This window comes from Passer domesticus, chromosome 2 (assembly GCF_036417665.1).
Source record: "Passer domesticus isolate bPasDom1 chromosome 2, bPasDom1.hap1, whole genome shotgun sequence".
Classification (NCBI taxonomy): Eukaryota; Metazoa; Chordata; class Aves; order Passeriformes; family Passeridae; genus Passer; species Passer domesticus.
In genome coordinates this window covers 87,518,714-87,545,309 of record NC_087475.1, presented here as the reverse complement: position 1 = coordinate 87,545,309, position 26,596 = coordinate 87,518,714, and the positions used below count along the sequence as shown (strand labels likewise).

Sequence of the window (26,596 nt, the reverse complement as noted above, 5' to 3'; positions counted from 1 at the left end):
GTGAGACCCACCAGAGGAGTCAGCAGCAGAATATCCCCAGATCACCTTGCAGACTGAAGGGGAATGCTGCCTACCGACCCTGTGGCTGAGTATGGGATGCTGGGACTCAAGAAAGAGGTTTTTATGGGGTGTTTAGGGGTAGAACCAGAAGTAACAAAGAGAGGGATAAAATCCAGTTGGAAGGCAAAAGGGTGGAAAATGAAATAAAAGAGGCCAGCTGCACATGAACAGGTTGGTGGTCAGCACACTTGTCTGCCCTGGTCACCACAGCCTCTCCTGCCTTCTTATTATCTCTGTTCCTTGCAGTTTTCCAGGGTGAAAGGCTCTCTATTCTGTGTGAACGTGTGTGCAGGGAGTGCAAGTCACTGAAGACAGGATCAGAGATCACAGGGACAGTGTGCCTGGAGTGCCAGCATCCTGGCAACAGCAGGCTGCAGGCTTGTAGTGATGGGGGTATGTATGTCAGCATGTGCTCACTAGTGATAAACTCGAATAGCAGCCAGCTACTGAGTCAGGCATAAACCTGACCCAAATGCTGGAGACACCAGAGGATTCAAGACAGCTACCAAAGGTACCAGAGTGTCTGAGCCTGTTTCTAGAGAAACTATACAGTCCTGGAGGTGGACATTGGTCTGGAGCAGTGAGTGGAGACCTATTTGCACATCTCTGTGTTTATGTGTCTGTTTGACATCACTGTGAAACCAGAGGACCCCAGCTCACCTGCTGCGTGTTTAAGAATGCTCATAGAGGCCCTCACCATGCATGAATGTGGGTGATGGGGACCCCAGTTTCAGGCACTGAAGGAGGGCTCAGGCCTTGAAGGAGGCACATGTCCAGGTGTCAGCAACTCAGGAGAGCAAGGGTCCAGGGGCAGCTGCTGGGCAGACTGAGTGCCTGAGGCCAGCTACTGTGAGGAGCCACACTGTGTATTTGCATGTATATATGTTCTTGTGTATATTTATGTATTTATTTATCTTTTTCACAAATTAGATTTTCATCTGATGAGGCAGAAAAAAGGAAGAGGATAAGGCCATTTGTGCTATCTTTGTTTGTGGAAGTGCTGTCTTTCTACTGATCTGTGTGGCACATATACTGTGTACATATGGCTATATATGTGCAGTGTGTATGTCTGCTTATTGGGAATATACACTGAACTTTGCTGTTGGTTGGACCTAGGGATATGAAGTCTTAGTTCTCCTGGGCTAATCTCCTGGATTTGGTAATTCCTAACAGATTTGTCTTCAACATATAAACGGCTACAAATTTGAAGCCCAGAGAATGTGAGAGCTATGGGCTATGCCCACAGACTTTGCAGTAGTCCCATAGGCGAAGATTTGCTAATCAGAAACTATGTTTATCAACTTCCTACGTTCTTAGGATTTATCATTCACATTGGTACCATTTTTTACCTTTTTCAGGGAAGATTCTTCAGGAACAAATCCTGAGAGCATTTTCACATCAATAATAGCCATGTTGGAGACGTTGCGGTTTCCTATGTAACTAAAATCAGAGAAGTTCTGTTAGTCTGGTCTGCAAATGGAAAGGAGACCAGTGAATGACATTTTTAGCTTCCAATAATCCCATTTTTCTTCCAACAGCTGCAGAGCAGCAGTTAAATGCCTGTACTTAGGTCCTTTCTTGGATGCTTTACCAAACTGTGAATGCAAGGGGGTAGGTCAGTAAAAGGAAGTTACCTGGCAGAAAGGAGGAGGTCAAACTTTGGTGGATAGTTGCCTGTGCAAGACACATTTGCTGTTCTTATAGACAGAGAGAACCCTGCAGCTTTTTGTGGCAAGTGGATGTTGTATCTCAGGGTGGTCTGCAAGAGAGAAAGTGTGGGATGGTCATAGATGTAAAGGAGAGCATGACATAAGGGGAGGAATAAAGCATGGAGAGCCGCCCCCCTGCTTAGTTCCCAGAGGGTGGTGCTGGGTTCCCAGCTTGCTTACCTGCAGATAGACACAGCCAGTGCCATTCACCTCCATGCTGTAACTCCCTGGAATAGTGGGTAAGGACGCCTGCTGCAGTAAGAAGCGGTTCTTGTCGTTCACCTGGAAAATCTTACTGGGAGTCTCCATGAAGTGGACTTGGACCATATTAAGATTTTTTTTGGAGAAGGTGAGATATCCATACTGGGATAAAGCTTGGAGAGCAACCACAGTGTCCTGAAAAGAATAACATGATCCCCAATTAGATACCCAGGTATAAGATGGTGTGTGAGGTTAGCGCAGCTCCTGTTTCCCTGATGCCTTGTCAGTACTGATGAATGCAGGGGGCTTTGCAAAGAGCCAAGGAGACAAGACACAAGTTCTTGAAGAACTCGTCCGTGTGGACAGAAAGCTGTTCCTAAGCCACTAATGTGCTCTGGTGACCAGTAAGTCCATCTGTGGTGCATTAGGAAGGGCTTTGACAGCAGGTGGAGGGAGTTGATACTGCCCCTCTACTCAGCCCTAGGGAGGTGTATCTGGAGTGCTGTGTCCAGTCTGGGCTCCTCAGTACAGCAGAGACATGGAGCTCCTGGAGCAAGTCCAGAGGAGCACCATGACAAGAATGATTAAGGGACTGGATCCTCTCTTACAGGGAAAGGCTGACAGGACTGGGCCTGTTCAGCCTTGAGAAGAGACCACTGAGAGGGCATCCCACAAATATCTGAAGGGAGGATGTCCAGAGAATGGATCCAGGCTCTTCTTGCTGGTGCTGAGCAATAGAAGAAGAGACAATGGGCAGAAACTGATGCCTGAACATGAGGAAGAACTTCATCACTGTGCAGGTGACTGAGCACTGGAACAGGCTACCTTGAGAGGTTGTGGAGTCTCCCTCACTGGAGATGTTCAAGAGCTGTCTGGACACAATCTTATGCCATGTGCTCTGGGGTGACCCTGCATGAGCAGGGAGGTTGGACCAAATGACCCGCTGTGGTCACTTCCAGCCTGACCCATTCTGGATTCTGTGATTCTGGAGCAACGGATTTTAATTATTACAGAAGACCTGGGATAATGTTGTGTCAGCAGTGACTGCTGCCCATGGCTAACTTGGAATTCAGGTAAATTCTCATTGCTTAAAACCAAATTATGTGTGAAGCTATGCAGATCATGGTGTGCCTTTGACAACGCAACTCATGAAAGCAGTAGTTATCCAGTATTCCTCAAATCCATATGCAGTCAGACAGATTATTTGTCATTTATGAAGATTCAGCTTGCAGACTGCACTGCTCCAAGACACTTTCTTTTTACCACAACCAGTTGTTACCTGGCTGGAGGAAAAGCCACCATATGGATTCTGTTGTTTGATAAGCCAGTACACAACGCGAGAAATATAAGACAAGTCTTCTGGAGTGAGGTTGGCTCTGTTGAGCAGAGCCAGGAGGACATAACTGGTCATTTCAATCTCAGCAGAAGGGGCACGTGAATAGAAGTCAGAGAAACGTTCTGCTGGTGGCTTGTTTTCTCTCTGCCAGTGAACAGACCCACCTGAAAACAGAGAAGTAGGGTGTAAAATGCATGGAAAAACCAAGGTTTTTTAGATCTTGGTGTCCTGAACTGTGCAAATTTTACTTCTGAGCTGGAAAAGGAAACAGGAAGGGATGGAAAGGGAATTAATAAAAGTAGGCTGTATATGACAAAGAGGGATTGAAGAGAAGGCAGTATAGTAGAAGGATGCAAAGGCAGTTGCAAACAAGAGCACGTGACATAGCCAAGGGAAGTAGGTTTGTTCAGCATTACAAGAGGAAACTAATTGAAAAATTAGGTACAATCTTTCAATACCTTGGACTGAGACATGCAAGAGACTCTCTCTCCCCCTAAATTATTTCAAAATTTCATAGACCACGCCAGAGCTCAAACTTTTGTGAAGCCAAAAGAGACAGATAGAAAAACTTGTAGAGATAAATTCAGTAGCTTAGCAGGCATGAAAGGCAAGGGAAGGGAGAGCATTCCTGACAAAACTGTGCATCAGAAGAGCTCACATGAACCAACAGGTTCCATCAGCTGCACTGCCTCTGCCATGGCCGTGCTGCACTTACCAGCCCTGACAGCTGCCCTGTCCAGCTGTTCAAGGATGAACTGGCGTCTTTCCTCTCTGCCAGCTAAGCCATAAACATAGGCAAGGAGGGCCTGGTTGTACAGGTTGTGCACCCCACTGTTAAATGCAGTCTCCAAACAGTTCATGCCACTCCGAACGACGGGATGCTGGTAATGCAAAACACAGTGGGGTGTCAGGTACTTGGATTTGTGTCTCCACACAATACTTTTTAAATACTTCCATCATTGCTTAAGCTGCAATCTCTGATTCTTCATGCTAGAAATATACAGAATCCTTGGCATGTTTAAGGGCCTACAGAGCGCTTTAAAAAAATGCCCTTCCAGTCATTCTGCCTCCTTTCTTAATTTATTTAGAGGCTGCATGGCCAAAATAAGAGAGCATGGATTCTTTTCCTGACTCATGAGATGAGCCTATTCAATTGAAACTTTTGTCCCTTGGTTGCTTTAGCAATAAAATGTGGACCATTTTTACAGGCCTATGTAAAGTGCATTGAGACCTCATGATTAAGCAGGCTCTCTCAAATGGATATTGCTCATTTCCTAGATATAGCTACCAAGGTAACTTTTCAGACCTTTTAGCCTTATTGACTATCTCTGTGAACTCTTCTTCCTCTCAGACATCACCAGCACACTACTAACCATGTTGTGTCTCTGCAGCTTCACTTAAACATGCGACACCAGGTTTTGGAGCTACTTAGGAAGGTATTGGAAACTAAATTCATGTTGCTATAGAACTGTTTGATTCTGCACAATGTTTTCATCCTGTTGGTCTTGTGTACCTTGATGATGGCCCATACCCCATGAATGAGGGATGTTCAAAAAAACAGCACATCTAGAATGGGTTTGTCAGATTTGGAACAATTCTCCTCCTCCCCATTATATAAAGAACAAAGTCGGCATAAAAACAAGGTCACAAGGATATGCAGGAAATACATTACAGAGAACAGAACTTGACTCTCATTTCCCAATGCCTAGTACTACAACCAGCAGCTCATAGTTTCCTTTCATTATTAAAATTTCCACAGGGAAGTTGGAACTAAATGCTCAATGTCTGAGTTTGCGGACTTGTAGAAGATTTGGATAGCTTGAACTTTGGACTGGGCAAATTCAGAAAAAATTTCAAAGTGGACTTTGGATGGAGTGGGCAAATTCAGTCTGGATTTTGCATCAACTTAGACTACCATTGTCTAAAACAGCTGGATTCCTCAGAGCTGTTTCAAGTGAATCCATAGGCACTGGATATGTAACTGAATTGTAACACTCATTAAATACTTGCAGGGGACTGCAGGGTTCTGAAAATGACTGTCTACAATCAACTACTGTCCTACAAACAGTATTTGAGTTCCTCATTGTAAAGGAAAGCTGATGTGAGGACTGTGACTTGAGCAGTTTGACAGATGTCTGACTAGGCTAACAGCACCAAAAACCTACTGCAGCAGAGTGTCCAGCCTCCAGCAATGATGCCACAACATAGGCTGTGAGGGAGTATTCAGTTTCTTCTCCACCCTGATGAAAAACAAGCAAAGAACTGGTTAAGACTAATGTCCTAGAAATAAACAATATATGAATTAATTGATAGTTCATATATCAGTCAGATTTGAGATCAACAGTAATTTCTGTCTCCCTGTGTGCACAGGAACAAGAAAGATCAAGATCACATAGGATAAAGCCAAAGTAATTGACTGCATCTTGACTTTCCTACGTGTGTCATATAGCAGACAACAGTTTGTGGCTGAGCACAAAATGCAGTGGTGGAAAATAAAACCTGAGAATTAGAAAGTTCTACTTGTTCTTACCTCATCATCAAGAGCACACATAAGAATCATGCCCTGCTTGTGTAGGAGACACATGAGATAACACTACCAAGAAGAGTAAGGGTGTGGTGAAGAGTAAGCTTGTGTCTTATCCAAATAAATCCAGACAAGACTGGAAGTTTGTGGCTATACTTATCTCAGTTACCTTCAAAGCATTGTTGAAATGTGACCCAGCATTTTCAAAGCAGCCATCTGACTTCTGCTTGCTTGCCAGCCAGATCAAAGTTTGGGACTGGACGTTGTCATCGATGTAGATGTAGCGTTTGGCTTGCTCCAGTGACTTGTACACAAAGGCAGTGAGCCTACAGGTGATCCAGAAAAGCAAGGACATTTACCAGTGCACAGGATGTGCATAGAAAATGACATAAAAAGAACTTAATAATGTTTGAGGTAAAAGAAGAAAGTGTTTTCTAAGTTTTAAATAAATAATATACATAAAATCCTAATACTAAAAATCTACCTGATATGTCTCCATTACTGTGCTGAACCATTATTTTAGAGCAGTGGTAAAGTATAGACACAGCTTGCAAATGTTTAGCAAATTCTAGTCTTAGTTAATTGAATTATGAAACAAACCAGGTTGGAAGGGACCTTTGGAAGTCTCCTCTTCAACCACCTGCTTAAACTACGGCAAATTTCAGAGCTGTATCAGGCTGCTCAGTCTTTTGTCCAGTCATGTGAAAGTCTCTAGGGAAGAGATATCCACATCCTCTCTGGGCATTTGTCTCAGTGCTACAGCCTTCTCCTGGGGAAGATTTTATTCCTTCTACTCACTTGGAGTTGTCTCTGTAGCAATTTGAGTAAGGACAAACTCTTGCCCTTACTCTGTGCAGCTCCAGCAAGAGTCTGACTCTGTATTTCCACAGTCCCCATCTAGGCAACAGAGAAGTTTACCCAGGTCTCCCATTAGTTTCTTCTTCTACAGGCGAAACAAACCCAGATCCTTCAGTTTCCTGTTGAACATTATGTACTCCAGCTTCAACCATCATACCACCCTTTGGTTACCCACTTTCCAGTTATTAATTTCTCCTTTATTAGGGGATCCAAATCAATTGAACTATATTTAGTCTATTAAAAATAAGAATCACTGAATACTTGCATCTTTTTTCAAAGTCTAAATATCCTGTGCCAGGGAAATAGAAAGTGCCATCACTTACCATACACTCCCTTCCCTGTCTCGTAACCCAAAGGAGCTGTAGGATCCATCCCGGTGTTTGTATGATAGCTGTTTCTGGTAGCCTGAAAACACAATGAAGAAGACACGTTTTCTAATTCCAGAAAAGGATTTGTTCTGCTGTTTGTTCAACTGAAGCAGTAAGACTTTTGGATTTAGTATCAGGTAATGTATGTCTGATGAATAATGCCAACCACTAGGAATTCCAGCTGCTTTTACTCCTGGAAGAATGACATGCTGCTTTTGGGGTGCTCTCATTGCCTGCTCCTCTGCAATTATTGTGGTACTGGAATTCAGAGATCAGTGCTCACCATGTACAGCTGAAGAGTTCAAGGCAAACAATCATAATACTAGATCACAGGATCACAGTTTATTCTGAGTTGGAAGGGACCAGCAATGGTCAACAAATCCACCTCTTAACCATGCAAAGACCACCTCTTAACTCCAAAAATCACACCATCTGCCTGATAGCATTGTCCAAATGCTTCTTAAATTCTGTCAGGCTTGGTCCTGTGAGCATTTCCCTAGGGAAGAAGACGGAAGAATCTGAAAACCTCTTACCTCTGGATAAATAACCAGTACCCCTGACTCTAATCTCTTCAGTCAGCTGCCCAGTCTTATTCAGATAATCCAGGGCATAGATGTTGGGTGTGAACAAGGCCATGTTCTGTTCTCCACAGCCATAGGGCATATGGAGCAGGTTATCTATGTTCCGCAGGGCTGTGCCCAAAATGTCTCCTGAAGAGTGAAAAATGTGAGAAGTCAGCCCAGTTCAGACATGTTTTTATTACATAGCATTATACATTGCTCTATACTTTCTTATTATGAACCCAAGGGCAATGACTAATATAGAGTAATCATAGTAACCAAAGACACATCATAGAAGAAAAGTGCTGAGCTGTCACCATTTTTCATTTCTTATCTGGATGATGGACACCTGAGAGAAACTGAGAATTTGAGAGAAAAAAATGAGCACCAATGCTGGCTGGCACGGCTATAAGTCCTTGGAAGGCTTAGATTTCCCTGCCCTTTACAACCTGCTTCCTGTTTTTGCATGTACTTGTGAACATGTTGTGAATGTGTTGCCAACAGGCTGTGGAGGCTGTAATTGTACAGCATCACACAGACACAGACAAACAGACACCTCACACAGACATGGGCACCCAAAGCAACTGTGTTTAGAAAACAATCTGAGTTCAGAACATCAAAAAATTTTCACTGAAGAGAGCCCTCAAGTCTTACTAATGACTTTCAGATTAATAGAGTCGATTGGGACCTGAAACTTTTATTCTATGGGAACTTATTGACTTACAAATGTTTTTCATTATGCAATGTGATAAACTTGAAATTATGCAGTCAGCAAAGTTCCGAAGATTTCTTTCCAGGAAATTACGATAATTTTTTTTCAAAGAAGTCTGCCTTATGCTACTTTTCATTTGAATTAGCTGTTTTACTACATTGAACTGGATATGCTAATGCAGTATAATCTGAAATGCAATATAAATGAAAATTATTGGACCATTTTGTCCTCTCTTGATATGAGAGAATTTTGAGCAAATTTTGCCTCCCACTGCCATTTTGCAAAGTAGAAAACTTACTTTCTAAAATCAGGAATAATTATTTCTTCAACTTTACATAAGGTTTGTGTGTGAATACATGATGGCACTTGGTGCAGCACAAGGGAAACACCATTTTGCATTCAGTATAAGTACTAAACTTACCAATGACAGAAAAATAAGCTCTGGCTGATCCCTGCACTAGGTTTCTTGGCAAGCTGAGAGACACTTGTTCAGAAATCATTTTGCCTGAGGGGAAAATGTGAAAAGAAGAATTATTGTTTTTTTACAGAAGTCTTGACTATTATAGTGTTCATTCTGGAAAACGCCAGAGGCTTGCCAAATGAGCCAAAAGTATATGAAAATCCCAAATTTCAGCCTAGCATCCTGACCCTGTGTTCTAGTCACCCTAGGACACCCTGAATATCTCTTTCCTCCCCCACAAGGGTCTCCGGCTTTGTAGGACAAGATCTACAAGACAGTGAAGCAGTTCCACTTAACTCCCTGGAATGAATGAATGAATGAATGAATGAATGAATGAATGAATGAACGAATGAACTTGCCTTACCTTTTGCGCAGACAAGGGAGCTCTGAGTCAACTCCTTTTTAATGCCTTCAGGCTGTTTTATTGCAATGAAGTGGTCAGGAAAAGAAAGAAAAGTTCAGAACATCACCATGAAATGATGACATTTAGCAGTAAGACAGTATGTGAATATGGCTATCCAGGCCATGCACCTCTTGTACTCAGTCCTATCCTAGCTCCACTAGAATATCTCTTGGTCCATGGCTCCCTTTCTTACCCAAGAGCCTTTCCAGAGCACCTTCCTACTCAAAAAGCAGTTTAAAAAGTAGGTATTTCCAGCCTCTGAGAGGGACCCTGTCCAATTAATCCTATGTAGCTGTTGCTTTATGATGCTTAAGATAAACCCTTTTCTTTTTATATCTTCCCTCCTCCCTCCTCCCTAGTATTTGAGTCATGTGCAAAAGGTGCTTAAAAGAAAGGTCTGGAATATCTTCCCTTCTGGCACCATGAGCTGTCAGGACATGTGCTCATGGTCCCAAGAAGGAGCCAGTGGGAGGAGGATGGCGGATACTGTGACCAGCATGATTTCATTCTTATTTTGATATGGAGAAGACTACTGTACTCCCTCCTCACTGTGCTGCACTCCCTCCCTCCCTCCTAACAGCTTCTAACCCCCAGCCACAGGAATTCCAGTTTCCACCAGGCAGAAAGCACCTTCAGATTTCAAACCATACCTCAACAAGTAGGGTTTGAAACAAGGTGTCCCTGTAAATGGTCCTCTCTTCTGGAGATATGCTGTTTCCAGTACCTCCGGTGTTCAGTTTGGCCTCAGCAGTAATCACGAATTTCACCTCACCTGGAAAGACACCCACCAGCCAAGAAAATGCAATTATCTTTAGTGTTGACAATTACCCCGGTTTTGACTGCCTCTTCTCGGCTGATGAACTGCTGAGAAATTTATTTTCTCCAAAGATAGCTCAATAAAACCAAATTTCATCAAGATTCCATACCTGTTTGTTAGTGGAAAGGAGTGCTTGCCTGGGGCCATGGGATGAGGAATGAAAGAGGGGTCATCCTGGCCAAAAACCAGAATTCACCACCAATTTCTATCTCTTCTTAGCCTTGTACTGAGTTTTCTCTGGCCTAGGGCAGTGTTGCAATAGCTTAATTATAGCTTTTCTGCCTTTATTCATATTTCAAATTTTGGAGCACTTACACATGAAAGTAATCAGTAACTGCTTTTAGAAAAAAGACAATGTGGACTTGAAGGCAGTGTGGATTAACACAGCTACAAAACTGGGAAGGAGCAGTGTCTTTATTGCCCAGTCCAAAATTTTTAGCAAATTTATTAGCAATTAATGGAGCTGTCCAAAAATGCCTGCTTGTGGATTACTGATGCTGCCCTAAAGGGTGGGGGTAGAAAGACCAAACAGGGATATATCAAGATGATAAAAAGACAAGCTTACCCAGTTTTTGGGGGCTAACAGCCCAAATATATGTTTTTCTTTCATTGGCACACACCGTTGCTGTGTTGCCCCCTGATGAAAGGATCTCTGCCTCATAGTCATTTGACTGTGCCAGTATGGCACTGATCTGGGACAAAGAAAGAAGAAGCAAGATTACAAATGAAAGAGAATGACATTAAAATCGGGCTGCAGAGCAAAGGAGGCACCTGCATTAGTATTTATTGTGTTTTGACAGCACGGTACCACACCCTTGGCTGAGGCTCCTCCTTCAAGAGCAAAAAGATCTCTGGGAAATAAGCAAACCACATAGGAAGTAAAAGGGAACTTGATGTACCTGGACACACTTGTTGAGGTAGTTGAAGACATTAGCTATTAAGTTAAATTTTTCTCCTCGAGTGACAGAGTATGGCAGGGTGAGGTCCACAAAGAATGGTTGGAATGCTGTCAGGGAAACAGGTGAGGAGATGCCAAACCCAGCATCATCCTGAACACAGAAAGCGCTGGCTTTCCATTCTGTGATGCTGTCAGGAATGGTGTAAGAGACATCCACCTCTCCTCTGGAACTGGTGAGAATAAGAAACACAGAATGAGAAATGATCTTAGGAATTTTTCAAGACAAATTATAAAATAGGCTTTCTGCTTGAGTTAGAACTTCTGTTTTCATTTCACTTTCTGTAAGATACCTTTCCATATATTAAAAAAGTTATAATGCTTGAAGTAAAGGTGCTAGTTAACTCAGCACTCAAATACTCAACTTTTTAAATTTAGAAATACCAATTGCTGAAAAACCAGAATGCCCAAATATACAGATTAGAATAAATAAATTTAGATTAATATTCTAGAACAGCATCTGAAGGCATAGTTAAGATGGAAATGTTATGATTGAAGATGCTGTGATAGCCTGAAAGAAAATAAAATAAACTGAGTTTTTGCTGCTGAATTAAAATTGGATGAAAAATAACAAGCTCCTTCTCTCTCCTTAAAAAATACTTTTATTTCATTCTTAGCCCCTATATTTCTCCCCACCAGAAAGACAGGGAACAGGATGCAGAATATTTGTCTGCAATTGTCATGGATTAAGATGGGAAAAGTAGACCCACATCTACAAAGCAAATATATGTTCCATGGTTCCTTCCCAGAGTCCATTTTAGCTAAATGAATCAACTCAAAAAGGAAGAAAGAAGTGAAGATAAACATACTCTGTGTTAACCAGTTCCCAAATCCAGGTCTCGGGGAAGTACTTCCGAACAGAGCTGAAACCACCACTTCCACCAATAATCCTTGACTCGTCTGGAAGTGGGGATATGATTAAAGGATAGTGTTAGAGACACCATGTGAGAAGACTCTGAACTTCTGTCAGACACACTTCACCACACATGAACACTAAATATCCTGTCTGAGCATTCTTGGATTTCCCACCCCCCATATAACAGGGACAATTCCAAGAGATATGCGAAGAAACAATTTCTTATCTATTCTCTTTTCCCATGGGAAAATACTGGAAATATTAGCTATTTTACAAGACATTTCACTTAATTTCATACTGAAAGGTCTTGTCATTCAGTTAAAAAAGTGTGTTCCCCATCCTCTACAACTTGCTCTCTTTGATTTGCAAATGGGCACCAGCAGCCAGTATTATCATCACGGTTTAGAAATGCTTTACAATGACTTAGAATCACAAAATCATTGAAAAAAACCCACTAAGTTGGGAGCAACCCCTGTAATTCTCTAGTCCAACTTCTTAAAGTAGGACTAACTTCAAAGTCAGATCAGGTTGCTTCTTATGCAGCTCAGTTTTGAAAACCAGCAGTGATGGAGCTTCAAAAACCTCCTGGAGATCCCCTTCTAGTGTACTACAATTCTCTCATAAGGAAGATATTTTTCCTAATGTTGAATAACACTTTCCTTTGTGGCAAATTATGACTGCTACTTTTGTTCTTTTGCTGAGCAATCTGACTTGATGGAGAGAGAATCTTAACTTTTGCTGATCTAGAAAGGCTTTTGAGACTATGCGCTAAGTGTGCCATATACTGTGTGAAGTCTTGACTTTTAAATATTTAATTGAATAATGATTTGATGAAATATTCTGACCTGAAAACCCCTGAAAAGCCAATATCAGTTTATAAAAGAAGCATCACAGTATTCCCTGTTTTTTCTACATGCACCTGCACCTGAAACAAAATCGATTCTACTGCAAGGACTGCCAGAAGGAGATTATAGGGTACAAACCAGGACAAACAGGTCTATTTCCCAAAACCCCCCACTACACTGGCTTTTATTTATACAGGCAACAGTTTAAAGACCAGGTAGACTGAGACTGGAGATACAGAATAAACCTTCTTTTACCTGAGGCCTTGAGATTGGCGTCATAATAATGAGAAGGGTAATTTTCCATATCTGATCTCTCTTCATTGCACAGAACTGGTTTCCGTAGCACAGAGTTGGTGAACACTTTCAGACCCATATCCTAAATGGGAAAGAATCTATCAAATCACTCAGGGCATTCACTAGCTGCCAGTGCATATCACTGATTATCATTCCTCATTTCTCCCCTCCCTCATCCCAATTAATCCCGTTCTTCCAGCCTTGAATGTCTGAGCTGTACCTGGCCAACCTCTGTGTGTTTCTTATGGAGCAGTGACACCTCATGTTCTGCAAAGAGCAGCAATGATCAGTCTGATGTTGGTCTTATGTCTTAGGGCACAGGGCCAGTGGATTCCATATAGGAACTGAGTGGCCTGCATCGCAGACACAGATCTTTAAAAGGAATGCCTGGAGTCATGAGCCAAGGCTCATGCTTAGGTATCATCTACTGAACCATGGGCAGCAGCCCAGTGATTTTCTAGCAGTGATTTTCAGAGCTCCTGAGTAAGTGATGAAGGAAAAAAGTGCAGAAATGGGGTGATTGCAGGCTTTAGGCAATTCAGGCATCAGCTGCCTTCTCTCAGCCATAAGAACCACCACCTGAGAAAGTTGAATGCTAATGCTGATGAATTCTTCTGGAATCCCTCCCACTTAAAGAGCCTCCCACACAGACCACATACCCTGAAAATCCTGTAGACATCTCCATCACGACTGACATTCACAGGTTCAAAGTACAAGCCATCAGAAAAGATGGTTTTGGATGGGGTACACGCCTGTGGCCTGTCATCTTCCAGGTTGAGCCCATTGTAGTAATAGCCATATAAATCACCCCTATGAAGCTGATAGTACACCTGGAGGTGAGAATGAGTAGTTTAAGCACAGGAAGGTCTCAGGCAGGTGCAAAATTACATCTGTTCAAAGCTTATGTTGGTCCCTGAGCAATCCTGTAGACTTCAGTGGGCTTAACTAGTGATGCCTGTCTAGAGATGAATAAGCAGTTTGGACTGAGTTGTACCCTCCTCCTTCTGAGCCACAATGGTTTTGTGGGGTGAACTTGAGCAGAAAGCATGGAGGTACACTCTTGAGTTAAGCAAAGAGGAGACGAGTGTTACAAGACATTGTCATCTACAGCTTTTGTTCTGGGCCCAAGGCCTATCTGAGCAATGTAAATGATGCAATTATGTAAAAATTAAATAAAAATGCAATTTTGACATAATCATTCCACAGTGAGGAAATGTGGTGTCAAGGATTTACATAAGGCATATTTTTGGGATATGTATTACACTGCCATGCTTCCCAAAAGCAGTGCTGTGCTATCAATTTCTGTCATGGAAGCGTACAATTGCCTTACGTCTCCCTTTAATCACAGACCTCTGTTTCCAAAGGAAAAATAAAAATACAGTCAGCAGCAGAGATATCACAGGTGGGAACTGGGTTGTTCCTAGCTCAAAAGAATCAGGACTGGAGATGTGACTTACACTCTCAGCAGATAATTCTTGCCCCGACTGAAGAAGGACGCTCTGAATTGCTCGCAGGGCACAGAAGGAGTTGGCAGCAGCTTCCAGGTGGAGTCCCACTTTAGAGCCCGGGAGACCCTGCTTCTCAGAGAACTTGAGCTGGACCTGGAAATTAGCAAATCCAAGACAACCCCACGGACATTAGGGGAATCGGATTGGCACAGAGATCTGAATCTCCCCTTTCATCGGCACTCAGTAACAAGGCTCCTACCGCTAGATGGCCCTTCTGGATCAGTCTGTAAAAATTCACATAAACCCCCCTAGGCACCCTTCTCTCTCCACTGTGGGGAGTGTTTTTTCTTAGGCTGACCATATGTGCCAATTCCAGGGATGGCTTCTCATGATCCCAGACATACCTGCACCTTTTCCATTCCTAAATGCCATGCCCAGTGCAGGGCTCTTGATGAGATAATTTCCTGACCACTTTTCAGCAAACCCCAATATATCCCTTAATGAGAAAGCAAAGGTTTCCACCTTGTTTTTGAAGCATATATCACTGTGTATCCTGGAACTGTCAGCCACTATCTCTCCATGAGGATGCACTGTGTAGAGCAGCAATCTGGAGCTGGGGACAAGCTTCTCAGTGACAGTCAGTGTGATGGAGAATGTACCTCTGGAAGCTGTGGGAGGAGCATGGATCAGAGAAGGACAAGCCAGCAAAAGAGGTTAGACAAACCTCAGCTTTGGTGGAAGGACCACATATTTATTCATAACCTATGAGCACCTTTAAAACCCAGGAAATTGAATATTGGAAGACTCATCTCTCAGTGGCTGAGGCACAGCTCCCATAGCAAGATAACAGATATCTGGAGGATGCTGAGACGGGGGTGCTTTGCAGAGAGAAGTCTATACTGGGGAGAAGTTAAACATGGAAATCTGTGCACAATTGCTACAAGAAGAGCATAACATTGCCTTTGAGTCTCAAAACTAGGACCTACTACACAAGAGGAAATAGAGCAATATCCTGAGTTAAAGGAGAGTTTTCTTAACACTAAGAAATAATAAAATCTTCTCTACATGGATGAAAACTACAAGTACATGGACAGGGAATTAAGCTTAAGACCAAAGATGGTAAATATGGAACAAGTCTTATATAGGGAGAGAGGCTTTCTTAAGCCACCTCCTGAAGTGTGCAAATAGGCCACGTTCTGCAGGAAAATGGATTCTTTTAACAATGAAAGAATGAAGGTCAAGATCACTGTCGTTTGTGGGTGTTTGGAGACTTCTGAAAGAGCAATGAATTTCAAGAGTTGACTGCTAAATATCCCTTTCAAATGGGACACCTATTATTCCAAACTTTAAATTGTTTTATTATTCCAGTTGGTGAAGAGTAGGATGTCACACAATAACTGTGAGAGCATAAAAACTCCTTGGAATTATAAAATAATACCATAAAACAGATGAAGGTTGCATTCTATGTGTTTGACCACAATGAAATATCTTCCAGTTAGCAAGATAAAATTGATTATGATATGAAGGGTTGGCTAGATGCTGCAGTAAAAGAAAATGATTCTATGAGCAGTAAAGGGTCATGGGATTTAGGAACTAACACCTGGTTTAGCCACAGTTCTCTGCTTTCATCACTTGTGAAACTTACTGTGCTCTGAAATATGAGTTGTAATATGGTCTGGAACTTACCACCAGAAATGCTGACTTGCTTCTGGCCACTGAGAGTAATTTTTCCTTGTGTCATCACCTGGGCATAAAAAAGTCTCATGAAAGGGGACCAAAAGCACCTTCTTCCTTCCACCATGAAATCATTGTTTTGAGTATTGTTCTGAGAAGCCTTGAAGGCCATCAGGTTGAGCCATGATCCACAACCAGTGTCTGATCATGAGATTTCTGCCTTATAGGGTGATTGAGAGAAGGCGAAAAAAGGTGTTTTAGGAGTAACATTAGGACTTACTACATAGTAGAAGTTTGTGTGTGTGGCATTGCTGTAGCCTTCTCTGTTCAGGACATAGTGAACATTGATTGTTCTCTGCTGGCCACAGCTGAGCTCCTCTGTCACTGGCTCAATTTTCAGAAAGCTGTTGGTCCGTGAGTAGAAACGCCGGACAAGGAACGAGGCTTTGGGCTCATTATCAATCCCCCAGATAAAGTCTGCACATTCATCTGGTGCCTGTTTGACCTACGAAATGGAAAACCATAAATGTGGAATCAACAGTGTGGAAAAAAGAAAATGCAAGGCAGGTGAGAGGCAAAGGTATCTTTTCTGTAAAATATTCTGTTGGGAAACCGATTTTGTGAGGCTGTTTAAGCCAAGAGCAAGAACTGGTGTGAAAAAAAATTGTATTTCACCAATGAAGAATCAGCGGCCTTCTGGACACATTTAGGCAACCAGATGCCTGTGACACATTGCAATAAGGAGGTTATTTTAGTTTTTTTTCAGGCTTGGAACCAGTTGCATAAACTGCTGGGGCTTACACTGAATTAGAATGGCATTGTTCTAAATGACACACTTTTACTCAGTTCTTCCCATCACACCAGGATAAAGGCATGACAATACAAGAAGACCATGTGATGATAACAGGCATGAGTTTGTGCCAGCACAAATGCAGGGAAGCAGTCAGCAGCAGTGAAAGATGCTGGCACGCACACAGGCTGCGTGGATGAGGAAGGCAGTGCAGTCTCTGAGGAAGGTTCACACAGAATAAAGAGAAGGAAGATGAATGCAGAAAGAGCATTTAAAGGGGAGGGAAAAGCAGGGAGGAACTGAAGATCACTATAACCCAAAACCACAGGTGGGGTGCAGTGTGCATCTTCTCAGGCACTGGTGTTTTCTCATACAAGTTTCATGGTTTGCAGGTGTTCCTTCTATGGAATACCCTCTCTCCCATGAAATATTTATTAATGAATTAAATTGTAGCCTGCGTTTACTTACTGTCAGCTTCAAACTGGGATCGAAGAAGTTGGATGTGTCAATGGAAAAAGCAGCAGTGCCGTTTTTGTCTGTGGTATAGCTGGCCAGATAATCTCCATTGAGCTCCAGCAGGACAGTGCTGTTGGCAACAGGCTCACCATCCATGTTTGTCACAGTGATCTGAACACAATGAATACCCAAGGGATTCAGAAAAACACAAAGAGCAACAACAAAAGAAAAGCTCTGTTTACTAGTGGATGGTCACTTAAACACTGAGGACTGTTGCAGGGAGTAGAAATCAAGAGTGAAGTGTAGAGGCACATGCTCCTCAATATTTTGAGGGAGCGGGAATTCTGTGACAGGAAAACTCCCATCAGTGGGAAATTCCCATCAGGGCAGAATAACTATGTGTCACAAAGGGAGGAGGAATATTTATTGAAAAACATTGATTAACACACCTAAAACAACGAGATGACTTCATGGCCACAGGCAACCTGTGGAGCTCAGTAGCACCTTTTAACTCCTACACATCTGTGCACACCCACAGTCTCCATTGCCTGTCAGGATGATGCTGTACAGGTCATCAACCTTTTTGTGCCTGGTTTATCCTGCATGTGTAGGTTACTAAGTAGGAAGAGAAGCACTCCATCATCTCTACTGCTGTAAGTAAACACCTTGCACCTGGGATTGTGTGGTGCAACACACGGTGAATTCTACCTTTAGTTTAGGCATAGCTCTTCCTGAAGAATTTTCTTGAAGACTCCTCTTCCCTGCTCTATGACCTTCCACTTACTCACTTTTTAGGCATTCTCTGACTACAGCAGAAAAGAGACCCTGACATGCCAAGTGTGATACAATTTTCTTTTTCTCTCTAGGAGTATCAAGAGAACTATACAGTCAGTGGTATGCAACATTATCTTGGGAAGCTGACAGCACATTCAGGTGACAGCCATAAATGGGGCAACATGGAGATCATCATGCTGGACCTCAGGGAGTTTGGGTCTAAATGTATTCTCTCATGTACCTACCTCACCATGGTAAGGAATTCCCCTCTTGTAGTAGGAATCCATATTCCTGAACAGCACTTGGTCATTTCCTTGGTTGACTGAAACATAGTCATAGGCCTTCTTCTGAATACCTGTGAGACACAGCCAGTACAAAGGAGAGGAAAGAGAAATCAGACATGGGCAGAAAGCTGTTCCTTTTGATAAGCTCTATGCAGTGGTGATGTTTTGGAAGGAGAGCTACACAAAGAAAACCATAATTGCTGCCTGTTTGCCACACAGGTGGTGATCCAGGGGATTCCTGTCAGGATTAGCTATAATCAGTTACTCCCAACCCCAGTTGGTGTTACCTGTCCCATTTTCAGTGACAATGCTTTCTATGTTGAGGCTGGTGTACATCATGGCATAGCTGCGGTAAAGCTGGAATTTTTTGATGGAGATGACAGTGTTGAGGCAGCCATCCTTTCCCAGCTGAAACAGCAGCACAAAGGGGAAAACCCATTTTTCTCAAGGTCTGCAAAATTGATCCTCATTATGTATTTGTGCATCTTTGAAGAGCTCCCCGCCTACCTTACATTTCTTCCTCCCCAGCTCCCATCCCAGATGACTGTTTCAATATTATTTACTCTAGCACCTGGAAACTTCTCTCCTTATCCCCTCTAGTCTTCTCTATGCTCATGCTCCTTCTTAAGCCCATTTTGCATGATGCTTTTGCTCCGGACCACAGCACATCGAATCTGAGCTAGCGGACAAATTATTCATTCATTTAATATTAAGTGTCCTCAAAGACTCCCAGCAGAGTTCTTCTGATTAGATTTGGTAAAAACACATTCCCAGTGTTTCAGAAATTATTACAAATTTGCAGTTTCATAAGCTTGCCTCCTTCCTACTGATTCTTTCTGAGGGAAAAATCAGTCTTTTAGTGAGGTCTTTCAGCATTGCCTGTGAGATAGTGAGAAAAACCACACCACTGAGATTGTCTCTCTGCTGTTCCCTTGGAAATTAATGAGGCCACTGAATCCTGTGCTGCATGCTGGGTAGTAAAGCTGACAGGGAAGAAAGGACTTGTTATGTATCATACCAGTCCAGTGACAGCTTCACAGGTTTTTTTCCAGTTTCGTACACACAGTGGACTATAAAAGCGCTGCTGACACACATTAATTTGGGCATTCCCTTGCACTGGCTGACCATAAGTGTACCTAGAAGAGGAAGAAACATGAGAATTCAATCATGTGAATTTAACATGAGACCTGCAAAAGTTGCAGAGCAATGCAGACTCTAAATCCTCCCGCAGTATCCAGAGCACAGACAGAAGAGCAGTTGGGAATTACAATCAGTCAGCCCTAGTAGAATTCCCCTCTACTATTTTTAGGCTGTTTCTGCCATTTTGTTAAAAAAAACCCCGTTTCACCATAGTTTTGGTGCAATCATTCTTTAAGGTCTGAAGCTGGAAAGCAGTGCTAGACTCAGGATATCATTCCCTGCACCTTTTTCTCCTTGGTACCTTACACAAGGCAGAACATATTGACCTATTCACCCTTTTAGCTCCTGGCACCCTGCACTTTGGCAGGGCCACAGCCCTATTTTGATGATAGACTCTTATTTTCTGTAATAATAAAACACAGCTAGCAAGTAGGAAGTGCTTGAATTGGACACACACAAACTCTCTCTGTTTTAATTCTGCTATGTAACAGAAGAATATCATAGACTCATAGGAGAAGAATATAATGTCTTTCATGATATTTTATATCATGAAAGTCACAGATAAAGGAATTGTTCTGAGCCATATTCTGAACCAGCAGAGCACACCATCCAATGCCAGCTCTTCCCAGCAGAGCACACCATCCAGTGCCTATACCATTTGTTGTGCAAAATTGTGCTGTCTTCAGCTCTGATACTTACGAAGCACAAACGTTCACCCTGACTTCTTCGTCAAAGAAAGAAATCGTCCTTGGCACAGTGGTTGTCACTTCAAATTTTGGCAACACTGAGAATGTAACATGAATATGACTGATCAGCAATTGCATGCCATACACAGGTGTGTGTGTGTGTGTAAGACAATAAAAAAAAAAAAACAAACCAAAAAACAGTTGGCAAAGACATTTTCACCAACAAGGGAGAGGAAATGGATCAAAGAAGAACCTAACTAGGAACTGGCTGTAGCATATTACAATAGAAAAATAACCTTCTGTGGCAAGATGAGTAACTTCGGTAAAATTAACTAATAATCATACTAATAACTATAACAGTCACAGCAAAACTCACGGTAAATCACTTTAATCTCCTTTCTTAAAGAAAAGTGAGTAATGACAATGTCTCAAACTAGTTAAGCCCTGGAGTACAAAAGTTATTATGCAATCTGGTTGCAGTGAAGGAGAAAGGCAACAGATTAAGCGAAATAACCAAATCAAATAGATTGCTGACACCACCTCTCTTCAACTTATATTTTATCCCAGGTCCCATAGCTGGGAAAGGCCTGTTTCTCATGCACCAGTCCACCCAGCTCTCTCCAAGACTTTTCTTTTCCAGGCATGATGTGGAGAATTCAAAGGACTTAAAATCTGCATTAGTAGCTTTCATCTGACTTAGGCTGAGCCTCAGTGCTAGCACAGAGTAGTTTATGAGCCTTTGCTTACCATACTCCTCCACTCTAAAGGACTGGTACTCTTTTCCACCTGATTTTGTCTCCACAGTAATTTGGTAGGACCCCAGAATGGGCTCTGGGATTAGTGGAAAGGAGAGCTGGACAATTCCGTGCTTCGATGTTACCTCCAGCCACTGGAAGATCTTGTTTTGCTCTGGATCCTGGAAGAAAGAGATGTAGCAAAACCTTTATCACTGTTTCTTGCCTTCTTTCAAGGCCTGTCTTCAGACATATTGGCTAAATGAATCACAAGTGCTTTGGGGCTGATGACGTGTGCTTTGACTTTCCATCTCTGCTTGTGGATTTAACAAAACTAAGTTTATGTTTAACTGGGAATTAGCTACACTGACAGATGGCCTCAGATCATTCAGAAACAGTTCCTGATTGGGACACAGGTTGCATATGGGACACAGGCTGCCTATCTAGAACACTCATAGCATAAATCTTTCTGACTCAACTACCTTTGTAAAGCAGGAGTATTATCCTGGCCTCTCTCAGAAAATGCTTGGAGATGTAGTGATGTGAAATGTAGTAGAAGATGATTCATTGTTAGCCCATTCCCATGAGAGTATGGCATTTCAGAAAGTCACCATTCTTGTGCCTAGGTATGAGAAGGAGGCTATTTCACCACTTCTTTGCTGTAGTCCTCCCAAGGTAAGCCTGGGACAGAACACTCCTGTTTGAACTCTAGTGAAGGGCAGAGCAGCAACCCCACGCTGCCTCTCACTAACAGCTCCAGTTCTGCTGATTTCTTCTCTGGTGCTGGGAAAGGATATTGCCACTGTTCAACTTCAAATCCATTGGCTTTAAATGGTGTGCTCTGGATGAGTGTCCCTCAGCTGTTGACTCTATAGGAAATGGTGAAATACAGTCTTCCCAAAGGAGCTTGTGCTTTAATTTCATGTTGTATCTCTTACCTCAATGATGATTCGGGGATACTGGAGGAGGAAATTAAGGGAGAGAAAAAAAAAATCAAAATGATAATCTAACAGTGGAGGTTGATAAACACTAGAACATAAGGAAAACTGTGAACAGCTTTTTCTGGATAGAGAAGACTGAACTAGGGAAACAATTTACAATTCACATCTGTAGTTAAAAAGATAATTTTAAGAGGATAACCTGTTGGTGAATTTTTTCTCAAAAATATCCAGTCTTTTTCTACATATCTGGGATTACAAAATCTGTGTGCTGTTAGAGATTTGCACAGGTGCTTTCAGAGCCTTGACCTCTACAAAGGCAAGGAAATGATGGAGTGCAAAGGTAAGGAGTTACAGCAAATATACAAAATACAAAAAATACAAAATACAAATAATATCAGGAAGTCTGTTCCAGGCCCTTCTTATTCAATATCTAAGTGAGAGAGTATCAGTGAAGAGGTACCTCAAGAGGGTACTTGAAAAGTTTTGACTATCACTCACACTTACCGTCTCCTGAACAGGTCTGAGCTGGGTGTCCAAAGTGACCACACGAAACATCACTGAAAAAAAACAGGACAAAAAAGGATTACAGAATCATCAGGGTTGGAAGAAACCTCAAAGCCTGTCTAAGCCAAACCATCAACCTGGCACCAAGTGTCAGATCTTCAAGTGTCACATGCAGGTGCTTCTATCTTGTATTTTATTAGCAGTGATAAATAATTTTCAATACACAGCTTTGACCAGGCTTTTTTGGAAAACTAAAGAGTGCCCAGAGAACATGAAAGGATTGTCTTAGCCAGTGAAAAAAGAAAAACAAAATAAATGTCAGCTGAAATATCTTCGATTATTACCCACTTGGGCTAAAGTATAATTATGCTAAAGAGATAGCTAACTCCACCACAGCTAGTATTGTCATTTAAATATTGTGATGGAATCGGCACTTTGAAATAGATAACAGTTAAGGGGAAAGAGTTGTTGACAGGAAATGAGGTGTTTGCTCCATTTTTATAGTAACTTTATTAGCTTCAAACTTAATCTATTATTTTCTGTATTTTTAAGGTTACTTTTTATGTGACTCTCCTCAAGTAAACCTGACAGAACTCAAGATCCTGTAAATTCAATTAAGTACAAAGACATGAATTCTACTATTTTGTTGCACTGTTGTGAATTGCTTCTATTTTTCACTAACTTTGATATCTCAAATTAAAATGAGATTTTTATTCTACAAGAATAAGTTTCTGTCATCCTTGACCCACCCTTTCACTCAATTTCTCACTTTTCTAGCTGACTCAAACCCTTCTTCCACCTGTTTGTCCTGGCTTGTAGAGGGGTTTGTCCGTCTGGACGAAGACAGCACCATCCACATTCTGAATTGCCACTGATCTTCTCTCAACTAAGTCAACTGTGGCACCTTTGGCTGAGAAGGAAATGAATGCCAGTGGATCAGAAGTAGCAGGAGGAACCTGGAGAGGAGCAAAACCCCAGAGGAAAAGTGGTAAATGAGACATGCTGAGGTTCCCTGACGCCCAGGGTTTTAGAGTAGGATACTGTCAATTGAGTCATAAACAGCTTATGGAAAGTTATGAGAAGCCCCACCTTTGTCAGTGAGATAATTTCTGGGAATTTCTGCTGTGGAAGGCGCATAATCTGTCATCAGGTAATAAGATTTGAAGCTGTGTTCTGTCCTATGAATTTCCCGGCTTACATGCATGTTGCCACAGCCATATACCTTTAATTCTGAAGTGTTTTCTCCTGATGCCTTCTGGAAGACCTCACCTTGGGACTCTTTTTCTGGTGTGTACAGACCTTGCAGAGTCATGGGAAAGGGAATAACTGGGATGATATGGGACCTATCATCTTGTTTGATACTTCAACATTCCATAAGGAGCATGCAGCTGTGATAACAATCTAAGGCTTTGCTCTATTCACTCTGGGAATGGAGAGGGAGAGTCTTTCTCTAGCTCCCTTCTACAATCCATAGGTCTTTTTTTCCTGTTTTTTCAGCCTTTCCAACAGTTTGTTTTATTTTAAACACTTTGTCATCTTTCCCTCACTGACAAGGCGAGTTGCAATCAGGATTATTTCTAGCTACTACACCCCTTCAGTAGTTTCAAAAGTGAAAATACCTTGAACTCGCCACACTTGAAGAAGTCATTCTCTGTCATGGGCTCCTCAAAGAGAGTCCTTTGGACACTGCCATATTCCAGGACAACACTCATGGACAGAGGCTCGCTGAGGTTGTGTAACTGCACACAAGCTGTCTGCGGGGCGTCGCTCCGCACAACCGATGGGACCAGCAGCACATACTGGCTGCAAGAACAATCAGAAAGGTCAGTCATGCAGGAACGTCAGAGCAAACAGGAGAGGAAAATACCGCAGAAGTGCCATAGGTGTGAAGGAAGACATGATCCAAAGCATGCTTAAACCAATGGAAGGATTTCAATTTCTTTCAATGGATCTTAAATATGCTAAGAAAGTACAAATGTCAACTTTTTAATCCCTCACAATTCCTTCAGAGCGGAGGGACTGGCATCATTCTATGCAGGGTCTTACCCAGTATGATACTGCACCTCTCCATTCCAGGTATTTACACATCTCCAATTACTGAAGTGGCTAAAGCATAGCTACATTTGTCCTCCCATGACCTAGGTGTGTACTTAAACCTCTGCAGCTTCCCATAAGGAGGAGCAATATTTAGCTTCTTCTTGGCACCAATGACAAAAATACTAATTAAGGGTTGCAACAATCTTTAAATTTCTCATTCTCTGGATATCTGTTGGATAGGAACTGCCATAAGTCAATCCACTTAATGCACAAGAAGTGATGTTGCTTTTCCATTTTAGCAGAAAATTCCAGGGAACACTCAATCTAATCTACATGTGCAGTTCTGTTTCCATGCTCCTGTTCCATGTTCCTGTTTCCATGCTTCTCCCTGTCTTCTTTTCTTTGTTTCTTTCTTCCATTGAGGTTTTTTTAATATACTTTTTCTCTCTATAATTAGGGTTGCCTTCTTTCCCCGGAATACTCCTCTGAAAAACATTCCTTCATATTTGCTATATTTGTCTAAAACTCTGTTGCTGTCCAGCAGTTTGCTGCCCAAACTACTCTTTCCAAATAACGTATGACAGAATTCATGAACTGGTTTTGTAGCAGAACATGAATCACACAATCTTTCTTTCTAATCTGATCCTTTCCCTTTTTTTTTTCTCCCACAGCTTTGCCAGCTCATATTGCCTTTATTTTTATTTTCACTTGCCCAGTTCCGGCTGCATGAAATTCAAAGACCAAAATTAAAAGTTATTAAAATTGACAGCGTATTGGAGGAAGCTAAGCTGTCCTTCATAGCATTTTCCTTTAAAATTTTTGAGAAGAGGGTTAAAGCTCCATGTTGGTGTATTTTTGAATACTGTGGCTGAAATCTTCCATTTGTATAAAGCCACGGGGTCTGACAGTGCTAATGAATACTAATTGTACTGGGTTTGCCATTCAGCATGGTCTCAGTCCCAGCCACTGCCTGGCCTCTAGCACCTCCCCATACACCGTGCTCTCTCTGTGCTGCTGATGCATATCAATTCTAATTACTAGTACTACTTGTTAGTCTAGTCCTGAGTCTCCTTGCCGCTTTACCCACACACATCACACTTCAGGCACTCAGATTCCAGGTTTCTGTCATTCACACTAGATTTCACATCAGTTTCATGATGGAGAGCACCATTCCAAACCATCCTTCAATGTCATCTACTTCCAAGTCAACACATTTAAGGTCTATGTCTCAAATATCCTGTTTATCATATAGCAGTGTCCCAGAAGAAATAAGCTGGTGGGATATACAATAACACATGTTATCTTATAGACACAGAATGTGTGACCACTTACGTTTCAGAAGACACTATGGGAAACCAGTTCAAGGACAGAATACAGAGAAGAATCCTTGACCACATGTCTGTGCATGAAGAAACAGAGAGACTGATCTCAAGCTGACAGCCTGTCCCTGGTTTTTAAATTGACCTGAAATGGTGCTCCTCCTCCATGGCTTCAATCACAGTCTAACAAAAGCTATTAACATAAAATTTGCATATGTCCAATTTCCTCACTACTTTCTGGTCTCACACTCCTTGAACTCCCAAATAATAGCTTTGGAAAGCTCTCATGTTTCACATACCTCTGTGAGGTATTGCAAGCCAAACCGGTTCCTGCCTATATGATTGTTTCATTGAAGCTTACCTCTTTGATTATCGTGTCACTGGCTGAAGATTCCTTAATGTTTCAACTTGTTAGTATTTGCCACTACTTAAGTATTTCCTTATTCTGCAAAGGTGTCCTGTAGACGCATCACACAACAGAAATAATCATAATACACTGCTTTTTTTTCATGTCTGCATGGGAGCCAGGATGGGTAAAAATACAAGAATACATCTACAGCTGCATTCAGAATGGCACTAAAGCAAACTCCTAATGGTAATCTGGATTTCTTACTGTAGACACTAACATTTGGCAAGGAATGATGCTGGCTGATGGTCTACCATTTTTGCCAGTGGAGAGGACAAGTATATTTCTAGGGAAAGGAATCTGATAGCATTATTTCATTTGCTCACTCATCTGTCTGTCTATTTTTTCCCCCTCATCCCTGCTCCCCCCATTAAATGACTTGTTAGTTTGTTGGTGAATTTTAGTAAATCTGAGAAGATGTTTCAGAGTAATTAATATATAGAAT

The 26,596-nt window shown here is 42.0% G+C and overlaps 1 protein-coding gene across 1 annotated transcript in view; it reads right to left on the bottom strand.

Moving 5' to 3' along the window:
- The window catches only part of LOC135294494 (ovostatin-like), a gene marked incomplete at its 5' end in the record, with an annotated part of 29,167 nt that extends 3,246 nt beyond the window's left edge, over positions 1–25,921 (bottom strand). The window contains 33 exon segments of the mRNA XM_064409826.1: positions 1,410–1,500; positions 1,695–1,819; positions 1,950–2,165; positions 3,250–3,470; positions 4,022–4,187; positions 5,472–5,546; positions 6,000–6,156; positions 7,012–7,093; positions 7,590–7,766; positions 8,750–8,833; positions 9,153–9,204; positions 9,842–9,963; positions 10,574–10,700; positions 10,908–11,136; positions 11,773–11,863; positions 12,920–13,040; positions 13,618–13,788; positions 14,416–14,559; positions 14,929–15,074; positions 16,093–16,150; positions 16,361–16,585; positions 17,339–17,497; positions 18,346–18,455; positions 18,672–18,792; positions 19,403–19,520; positions 20,224–20,308; positions 20,958–21,126; positions 21,883–21,903; positions 22,390–22,442; positions 23,189–23,345; positions 24,009–24,192; positions 25,759–25,873; positions 25,876–25,921. Coding sequence (XP_064265896.1) covers positions 1,410–1,500; positions 1,695–1,819; positions 1,950–2,165; positions 3,250–3,470; positions 4,022–4,187; positions 5,472–5,546; positions 6,000–6,156; positions 7,012–7,093; positions 7,590–7,766; positions 8,750–8,833; positions 9,153–9,204; positions 9,842–9,963; positions 10,574–10,700; positions 10,908–11,136; positions 11,773–11,863; positions 12,920–13,040; positions 13,618–13,788; positions 14,416–14,559; positions 14,929–15,074; positions 16,093–16,150; positions 16,361–16,585; positions 17,339–17,497; positions 18,346–18,455; positions 18,672–18,792; positions 19,403–19,520; positions 20,224–20,308; positions 20,958–21,126; positions 21,883–21,903; positions 22,390–22,442; positions 23,189–23,345; positions 24,009–24,192; positions 25,759–25,873; positions 25,876–25,921 — 4,218 coding nt within the window.
- Positions 25,922–26,596: the final 675 nt, after the last annotated feature.